Source organism: Mesoplodon densirostris, chromosome 18 (genome assembly GCF_025265405.1).
Source record: "Mesoplodon densirostris isolate mMesDen1 chromosome 18, mMesDen1 primary haplotype, whole genome shotgun sequence".
Lineage (NCBI taxonomy): Eukaryota > Metazoa > Chordata > Mammalia > Artiodactyla > Ziphiidae > Mesoplodon > Mesoplodon densirostris.
The window spans coordinates 40,396,045-40,406,158 of record NC_082678.1 but is presented as its reverse complement, the minus strand read 5'-3'; the positions used below and the strand labels follow the sequence as shown (position 1 = coordinate 40,406,158).

Genomic DNA, 10,114 nt, shown 5'->3' with positions numbered 1-10,114 from the left:
GGAGAGGCCACAGCAGTGAGAGGCCCACGTACCGCAAAAAAAAAAAAAAAGAGTTGTCAGTATAGTGAAGTACCCTGCCCAGGGTTATCAGGAATGGGAGACATCTCCTCTGAAGAAACAAAGCTTTGGGCAAAGGGGGGGATGGGTGGGTCATGATGTCTTCACATATCTGAAAAACTGACCAGTGGGAAACGGATTCAGCATGTTTTTCTAGGTCCCAGGACCTGAGCAAGACCCACTCTGCGGCGAAAATAGTGAAAAATACTATTTCAGCTTAACCCAGGTGGAAGTTTCTGAAGGTGACTTGTGTAACAAAGCTGTTTTTTGAGTTCCTGAGCAGAACATGGGTAACAATTTGTCAGAAACATTTAGAGAGACACTTGCAGAGGGTGTTACTTCCAACACCAAGGTGCTTTGCTTCTAAGAAATTCAAGAGGTGAGCTGGTTTGGAAAGGGAAGATGATGAGTTTTTATCTTCAGCATGTTAAGTTTTTAGCTGATAAACATCCAAGGAAGATAACAGTAATTTGAAAGCTTTAATTGGGCCACAGAGCCCTCTGTGAATCTGATGGAAGCTATAACTCTTTTCACAAGGAAAGTGCGCATACATATCTATATACAAAATTTTGCACGCAAATTCAGGGAGTTCACAGAGCCCTGAAGTGCATCCTTGGAACCCACGAACTTCAGGTTGAAAACTCTAATTCTGATAGATGGTTCTTGATATGGAAGTTACACTTGGCAGTTTAATAATTTCTTTATAAACTGTCACCTTGCTCCTTGTGATATATGATCATCATTCCTGCCCATAAAAGTTTTGGCCACTAACTAGGTCTGTTAGTCTCTTGAAGTATGAGTTGAGACAATTATTTATTATTAACTGTGCATTGTAGTGCTTCTCCTCAGACCAGTGCCAAAAGCATCATTTTGGAAGTTTGCTTAAAAACTATATTTCGAGGCTCCACTTCTCAGAGAACCTAATTTGAGGAGAAGGCAAGAAATCTGGGCTTAACGTGCCTTTTGTGTGAGTTTGACTTGCGGCCACATTTGAGAAACCCTGATTTAGAGCAGTGGTCGCTACATTTTTTTTTTTTTTTTGGGTTTTGGCCAAACTTTTTATTTAGTATTCTGTAGTTGCTTAACACACACTTAAATGGTCTTATTGGGGAGGGGGAAAGGGGAGGTTCTTGTAGATTCCCAAGGAAATGTCAGAAAAGCAAAATATGGCCAGCACTATCCATTTGCTTTTTTGGGTTTACTGGGCGAATAGCATTTTCCTTACAATATAAGCATCTGATCTCAGGTTTTTCATACTGAGAACATTGAGATTTCAGTTTGAAGACACTCTGAAATCCTGAGTAGCATACCCCGACCACCCTCTAATAGCTAGCTTGTTTGTATAGGCAGGAGGATTCATCTCTCCATTTTAGATGAATAGATATTTTGTGAAGGATCTTAGAATTGCTTGCCTCATTTACTGGGGAAAATCTTATAGAAAGTGGCCTTTAGGGACACTTTTACTTGGAAAATTACAATACTAGTACACATGTCAAGTCTTAACACACTTAACATTTGCTTGTTGAAAGTAATTCATAAAATCAAAGATTAAACATGTTTTACTCTTTTTCCTCACAAGAACATAAAAATTATGGAAGGGGAACTTAACAGGAAATTTAAAAAAGGTAACACAATCTTTCCTTTTAGTAGTCCTTGGGTAGTTATGATAGAATAGGTTCCACTTTTGTTTGTTTCTTTGAACAGGGATTTTGGTCCAAAGTTTTGTTTGTTTTTAATATCTGCTTCTGTCTCCCCCTCTATCAGATCGGCTTCCTCCACGGCCACCACCTCTTGGTGCTCCGCAGCTTGAACTGCTGTAGGAATCTCGCGGAGGAGGGTACCCCCTTTCCATAGAAGGGGGAAGCCCTCTTTCTTGTCTGCCAACCCGATCACGACCACTTGAGTAGAGATCACTTCAGCTGCTTGAGTAACTGTCTCGACTTCCACCATATCCGTCACGTGAGCTGCTGTAATCATCATAGCGACTGCTTCCACCATAAGATGGCGGGAGCCCTCATGTAGGTGGAGCACTACGTGAGTTACCATAACTCTCATATGAATCTCTGTAGGAACCTCCACTTGGATGATCTGAATAGTCACGATCACGACCATAGCCATCTCTATCACTATAGCCTCTTGATGGATAGTCATCACGTGAACTGGAATGACCATAATCACGGTAAGTATAATCTCTTGGTGGTGGTGCATAATCTCTTGTATCACGAGAACTTGGGTAATCTCTGCTTGAATAGCTGTCTTTAGTAGAATATCCATCATCTCTTGGGGACAAATAAACATCTCTACGAGAGGGCAGGGGTTCCCTTCGAGGTGGACCTCCATAACTATCTCTTCCACGTGATACAGGAGCTCTTCCTCCCATTCCATTGCTGCTGCGAACTGGTCCTGAAGGGGCAGATCTTTTAGGAGGAGGACCCCCACTTCGTGGCGGTGGTCCTCTTTTTACTGGAAGTGGTCCCCTGGAAGAACTCATGTTAAAATTCATGGAATAACCACCATCATCCATGTGCCCTCCACGTGAGGGAGGTCCCCTGGTTCCTCCACTTCCTCCTCTTCCGCCTCTAAGGCCTCTTGGAGGGCCTCTGCTTCTTGGAGGTGGAGGTGGTCCACGTCTACCACTTTCAAATGATGGTTTAGTGGCTTGTTCTACCTTGATGGCTTTTCCATCTAAGGACTTTCCATTCATGTCTCTAGCTGCATCTTTAGCATCTGCTGGGCTTTCAAAGGTGACAAAAGCAAATCCTCTAGATTTGTTGGTTTCACGATCTTTCATCAAGAGAACTTCCACTATTCGTCCATATTTGCCAAATACTGCTTCAAGAGCTTTCTCATTTGTTTCTGTATTGAGGCCACCGATGAAGAGCTTTCCTGGGCGATCTGCTTCAACCATTTTTATCCCTCTGGTGAAAGTCGGAGGGGTAACGACGGTTTCAAGCTCCTACGAGCTCGCCGACGGCAGCTTCCTAGCAGCTCAGCACGAGGGACGGTGGTCGATCCCGAGAAACGAAGCGAGAAGCCACTCGCACTACTGCGCAACGAGAGGCTACACTTTTTTGATCAAGCACTCTTTACCAGTAAAACTATTTTGAGGCTAGAGAGCCACTATTTGTATATGTATTTATTAATAAATAATATACATGTATTATTTTGCCTACATGTTCTATATAATAAAACATGTGAATATAAAAGTTAACAAAGGGCCTCCCTGGTGGCGCAAGTGGTTGAGAGTCCGCCTGCCGATGCAGGGGATGCGGGTTCGTGCCCCGGTCTGGGAGGATCCCATATGCCGCGGAGCGGCTGGGCCCGTGAGCCATGGCCGCTGAGCCTGCGCGTCTGGAGCCTGCGCGTCCGGAGCCTGTGCTCCACAACGGGGGAGGCCACAACAGTGAGAGGCCCGCATACCGCAAAAAAAAAAAAAAAAAAAAAGTTAACAAAGACTGAGGTAAGAATGAAAAAATAATTTTTCAAAATACTTATTTTATTTGTTGAATAAAATTCCCACTTAAATGAGATGGAACAGGCCTCCTTAGTTGAGCAAATCTTGATTTAATACTCTAATTATACAGAGATTTTTCAGGTCTTGTTCTACCTTTACTTTTTTTTTTTTCAACACTTAGTTTTAATGGCTGTCATAAATAAAAAAAGAAACTTCACAAACCCTCCAAATGGAAAAAGTACATCATTGGCAAAACATTTTCATTTTTCAATACCATCTGTTAATTAAGCAATTTTTGAAGAAATGTGCCTACTAAGAAATTCCAAAAAGTACCTGGTAGGATATTGTATGACCTTAAGCATCACTGAAAATTATCTTCCTGTTCTGGATAGGGTTTCATCCACAGAGCCTAATGTTTACAAAAGTTGGGATCTCACCTCTTCAAGACTCTCTGTGTAATTGATCCGTCTCTTGTTCATGCCAGAAAAAGAGCTCCTGCCTTCAGGTACAGATGTGGAAAACTTCTGAATCCTATAGATGATTCTTTTTTTTTAAATTTTATTTAAGTATAGTTGATTTACAATGTTGTGTTAATTTCTGCTGTACAGCAAAGTGATTCAGTTATAAATATACATACATTCTTTTTCATATTCTTTTCCATTATGGTTTATCACAGGATATTGAATCTAGTTCTCTGTGCTACACAGGACCTTGTTGTTTATCCATCCTACATATAATAGTTTATATCTGCTGATCCCAAACTCCCAATCCGTCCCTCCCCCACCCCCCTTCCCCTTGGCAACCACAAATCTGTTCTCTATGTCTGCGAGTCTGTTTCTGTTTTGTAGATATGTTGATTTGTGTCATATTTTAGATTCCACATACAAGTGATATGTGGTATTTGTTCTCTTTCTGACTTACTTCGCTTAGTGTGATGCACAGATGATTCTTTATCCCATTAACTGATCAGGGGCCCTTTAAAGCTTGGAGAGTTCTATCTGGTTAACAATTTCAGGGAGATTGAGTAAGAGGCCTCAGACTCCCTTAAACATTCTACCACCCAGAATTCTCCTTCTTTGGTCCCTTAGGTGCCTCATCTTGATGTTTCTTACTGATTTCTGCTTTCCACACGGTCCCTTGTGGCCTCCATGGGTCTCCTTCCCTTCAAGCTGCTTGATCTCTTGCTGAGCTGATGACCCTCCCGGCTTTGGACAGCCAGCCCCTGCCCTTGCTGAATCTGTGACATTTCCCTCTTTCTGATGGCCAGGGCTCCTGAAAACCCCATCAGCATCGAGCAGTGGGAGGCCCATCTGTCCTTGCTGTCGGATGCGAGGGATGGCTGGACCACTGCCCAAGTTTTTTCAGATTGAACTTTCCTCCCTGTGACAGAAGCTTCCAGGAGCATTTGGTGACTCTTGAAGGGCTTGAGATCAATAGAAGAAGCAAGCTTTTTCTTCCTCTGGGGAGCCAGCAAGACGGGTGAGTCATCTGTCACTGCTAATTAACAAAAAGGGTCTGAACATTGGGAAACACACAGAGAGAAAAGGATTGGGATGAACCAGACACTGGGGTTTAAAAGAAAATACCACAAAAAAACTATTTTCCAGAATATAGTCTATTCATCATGTGGTATTAGGAGAACAGAGAGAAAATTAAGTTAAACACAGCAGTGTGTTTTAGGAAGTCTCGGAGGGCCACTGCAGAGAGATTCAGGCTGCCCGTGGAGATGCGCAGAAGAAATGGCATGTGGCCAAAGGCACAGAACATAACCTCATCTTGGAAGAAGCTGGGATACCAAGAATTAGGCATAGAGTGTATTCATTAAAGCTTGCAGAATTTTACCAAAGATTCCTTCTTTCCTCTGATGCTGCTGTGGACACTCCAAACCAGGCACTGGAAACTGGAAGCATGTATTTCGTTTGGCAAGCACAGTTTTTAAATTCTTATTTTGAATGGGAACACCTTTTATGGTGTATGACATACGCTGACCATCCCTGTAAATCAAGTCTCTTTACATTTTCCAGGACTTTAACCTGGTCTCTAAAGGTGTTTGAACAGAACTGCTCAGTAATATTCTCCAGAACTCAGAGGAGGTGGTAGTTTAATGATGCCCACCTTGGATTCTGGGTTTTAGAGCTCATTGGGGATGCCTGAGGGCTCAGCTGGCCAGTGGGTTGGAGGGCTTTCAGAGGAAGAGGCAAGGCTGACCACTGCAGCCTGGGGAGGGCACTGCCTCACCAGAGCCCTTCTCCCCTAGAGCCCTTCTCCCCCAGAGCCCTTCTCCCCCAGAGCACTGGACATGTTCTTGTCAGTCTGTTGTCTCCACCAGGCACCAGGCGTCTAGGAACGGTCCTTCCCCAGATCCCCGTTATTCAGGGCAGCTCCCAAGAGAGAAATACGAAGGAATCAGTCAAGAGCAACAACAAGAATTTATCCTAGGTGTGTGTAACTGTATTTTCAGGACCCAAATTCAGACCTCATGGTCAAAAATTGGGAACGTAGTATTTGAATTGTGACTGTCCTGGAAGATTCATGACTTGTGAGCACTAGAGCTCAACCAGAGTCCACTAGGGGGGAAAAAAAGAGAAAGAAGGAGTTAGATCCTCAAGACCTATCTGGGAGAGTTAGACATTTGTCTCATGGATACACTCTCTTATAAACTGGGATCTGGACTTCTTTCTCCATGAAGAATGATCTTGGATTTCCTCCACATACCTGAAAACATATGTAGTCAAGGAGACATGGTCTGGTGTAGACAACCTTGTCTGTGAGCCTGTGTCGCCCTCCAAGGCCACCCTTAGGAGCACCCGGACCACGCATGGATGCCGGAGGACAGTTGTGTTCAAGGCAACCACATCCGAGTGGCATCGTTTGGACCTCGTGAAACAGTGATGTGAGTCCTCCTGAGGTCCCTGTGGCATCCTGTGGTCCTCCAGGACAAATGCTACCCATCTCTGTGTCGTCATACATTCCTGAGCTTTTAAGATCATGTCTCCTTGCTCCAGCCTGGCTGAGAGGGAAAAGAACAAAGAAATCCCTTAACTTGGCTTCCTGAAAACCACTGAACTGCACCAAACTGTCTAAAAATATATTCCCGAATTCTAGCACACAGACTTGTGAGATGGTAGGGGAAAAAAACCCTGCTAAAACATGGCTTATATATGTAACATCAGGAGAGAGTAGTTTAGAAATGACAAAAAGAATATCATTTTTCTTTGACTGCACATGTGGCTTGGATTTAATAAGGCATAATAGACCAAAAATGGCATGAAAGCTCTACAGTAGCACCTGTCAAGAACAGGTTAGAATAGGCAGAGAGAAATGGGGAGGGTAGCTTAACAAAACTTTATTTTCAGGCTTAAAGGGAACCAATAAAGACTTTTAAGTAAAAAAAGTACTATCAAAAATTTTACTCTATTGATCTAGTAATAAATATTCACTGAGTAAATTCTTACACGATCCATCATCTCTGTATCTCGCAATTAATTGCTATTCAAGTAGAACCAGAGCAGAGATTAGAAACTCGGTACATTTATTTTCTGTTCAATAAAGAGAAGAAAAGAAACATTTTGTGTAAGTAAAATAAGGAAAAAACATATCTTTTTATAAAACAGACTTTTCAAAAATAATTTGTGTTTCTGATTAATTTTTAAATGAAACTGCTTAAAATAATATAAATGTATGGTAATAAATACTTTGTAACTCATAAAAGAATGCTTGTTGCAACAACAAAAGGACAGCTATCAATCTCAATTTAGCTACATATTAAATAATTTTCATTAGGTATTACATTTACAATATTCACAATTCATAAGCTACCAAAAGTTTATTATCAAAAGACTTTCTCCAAATCCAGTTGCCCAGTCACTTATATGGAGAAAGGAAAGATGAATAAAACAGATAGGAAATGGTAAAATTCTAGTTCTTTTTGAAATTTTAGTTCTTTATAACAAATTTTAAATTTTGATGCAGTATTATGTGAAAGTCTTACAACTCTAAATTGGTACTGGAGGGACTTCCCTGGTGGCGCTGTGGTTAAGAATCTGCCTGCCAATGCAGGGGACACAAGTTCGAGCCCTGGTCAGGGAAGATCCCACATGCCGCGGAGCAACTAAGCCCGTGCGCCACAACTACTGAGCCTGCGCTCTAGAGCCCGTGAGCCACAACTACTGAGTCCACATGCCACAACTACTGAGTCCGTGTGCCACAACTACTGAAGCCCCCATGCCTAGAGCCCATGCTCTGCAACAAGGGAAGCCACTGCACTGAGAAGCCTGCACACAACAAGGAAGACCCAATGCAGCCAAAAATAAATAAATTAATTAATTAATAAATTAAAAAGAATAAATTGGTACTGGAATGTGGCTGTTTTGTGGGCCATCAGAGGCTGTCTTTATCTACGACCTAAGACAAGATCAGGGAGAGAATGACTTTAGATGAATGAACTGAGTTTAAATACGACCTTTCTTCGAACTAATGGGAGCTTGTGTCTGAGGTAGTTCATAAGTTAGAAATGTCAACAGAAAAATATATTTATCAATTTTTAAAGGAAAATATTATATACCATTATTATTTAAATGCATACTACTATAATTATGAACGAGATTTGGAATCATTGGTTTAGAAGCCATTTATATTTATCTTTTACTCATTTTTTTTCTATTGCATTGCTGGTGCTCATTTATTGGTTCATACGTTCTTTAGATATATAAATAAATATATCTTTATATTTATGTATTACAGACAAACACATGAAGTACTTCTGGGGTATAATGAGGTATAGTTTTCAGAGGTGTATTTAGACTTAGAGAAGCTCTTAGCATCTGACTAATATAAGGTAAATTGCATTTTTCCTAAGTGTCCACTTTATCTTTTTATAAAACGCAATTCAGACTTTTTGTTCTTGTGACATCTTCTCTCCTGCTCATTAATATTTTTGTGTTGTGTATAGCATATAACTTTATTATTAATTCCTATTGTTGAATAATTGAATTTTTTTCAATATTCCAAAAATAGAGAATTTCCAATGTGTCCAGCATTAATTTTTTCGTTCATCTATGTTGCTGATAAAATGCTTCATCCACTACTAATAGAATTTAGTTACTGATTTCTGATGGTTAGAGGAAGCCAACAAATTGTTTGTACCTCTCAGAAAAGGGCACAGTTTCCTTGAGCTCTGACTGGTAGATTTGATATGGACCGATGTACCAAAAGTGAGTCATCTGTGGTCACAGGAATTCATGTTGTGGTAGTTCCTCTTGAAATGAACACATTTCAATTTAAGTTTATAAAATATACAATGTCTGCCAATGTCCAATTCAGTGGCTATTATAGACGAAATGCCTCAAAATACACTGTTACCATAAGGGTGGCTCTAATAAAAAAGACAGATCATAATGTGTTTGCCTAAGATGTGGAGAAGCTGGAACACTCATACACTGCTGGTAGAAATGTAAAATGGTGTAGTTACTTTGGAAGAGAGTCTGGCAGGTCCTCAAATGGTTAAACACAGAGTTACTGTGTGATCCAACAATTCTGCTTTTAGGCGTGTACACAAGAAATTTGAAAACCTATGCAAAAACTTGTACACAAGTGTTCACAGCAGCGTCAATCAATTGCAGCTTATTTTTGCCTTATTTGGAATGTGAAAACTGTCCTCTTAATGTAACCATTGAGACCTGTATCAAGAAGAACAAGCAAGCTACATTTCTAAGCAAAGGTGCTCTAAGCAGGGGGTATACAGATGTCACTCTGACCTTGTCATACATTGCTCATAGCAATGGCCTTACTCTGTTATTTCCATCCTCTCCAGTGGGAAGGAAAAATCATTACATGACAGAGCCAAGAACTTCAGGCCCCTTTAGGGATTTTTCTCAAGGAGCTCTTATAAACATGAATTTGCTGGTTATTGAAACATATTTTGCCTAATTGCCTTTTCCGCTCCCCAAGGATTATGCCAGCTACTAGTATATTACTAAAAAGGCTGTACTTCTTTTAAGCGATTCATTATTTTGAACCATGTATGGGTTTGTTATGGCTGTCATAACAAAGTACCCCAGACTGGGAGGCTTAACCAAGAGAAATGTATTTTCTCACAATCCTGGAAGCTGGAAGTCCAGATCAACGTGTCAGCAGGGTTGCCTTCTTCTCAGGCCTCTCTCCTCGGCTTGTAGATGGCCGTCTTCTCCCTGTGTCTTCACACAGCCTTCTCTCTGTGTGTCCTGTTCTCCTTAAAAGGACACCAGTCATATTGGATTAGGGCCCAGTGTGACCTCCTTTTACCTTAATTACCTCTTTAAAGCCTTATCTCCAAATACAGTCACATTCTGAGGTACTGTGGGTTAGGACCTCAACATACGAAATTTTTTTTGCAGGGGAGACACAATTCAGTCTATAAGAAACCATAAAACAAATATATAAGAAAAATATTAGCATAAGAAAAATTAAAAAGCTCATAGCTTCATCAATTTGAACAAGCCAAGATCCTTTCTTGTTTTTGCCCAAACTCAGACCTAGTTGATGTTTTTTTTTTAAATTAATTAATTAATTAATTAATTTATTTTTGGCTGTGTTGGGTCTTCGTTGCTGCACGCAGGCTTTCTC

The 10,114-nt window shown here is 40.8% G+C and overlaps 1 protein-coding gene across 1 annotated transcript; it reads right to left on the bottom strand.

The window, feature by feature from the left end:
• Window positions 1-1,444: 1,444 nt before the first annotated feature.
• On the bottom strand, window positions 1,445-3,100 carry LOC132478080 (RNA-binding motif protein, X chromosome-like). The gene is given in 1 exon segment (XM_060080851.1): window positions 1,445-3,100. A coding segment is annotated over 1 exon segment (1,176 nt). The 5' UTR covers window positions 2,966-3,100; the 3' UTR covers window positions 1,445-1,789.
• Window positions 3,101-10,114: the final 7,014 nt, after the last annotated feature.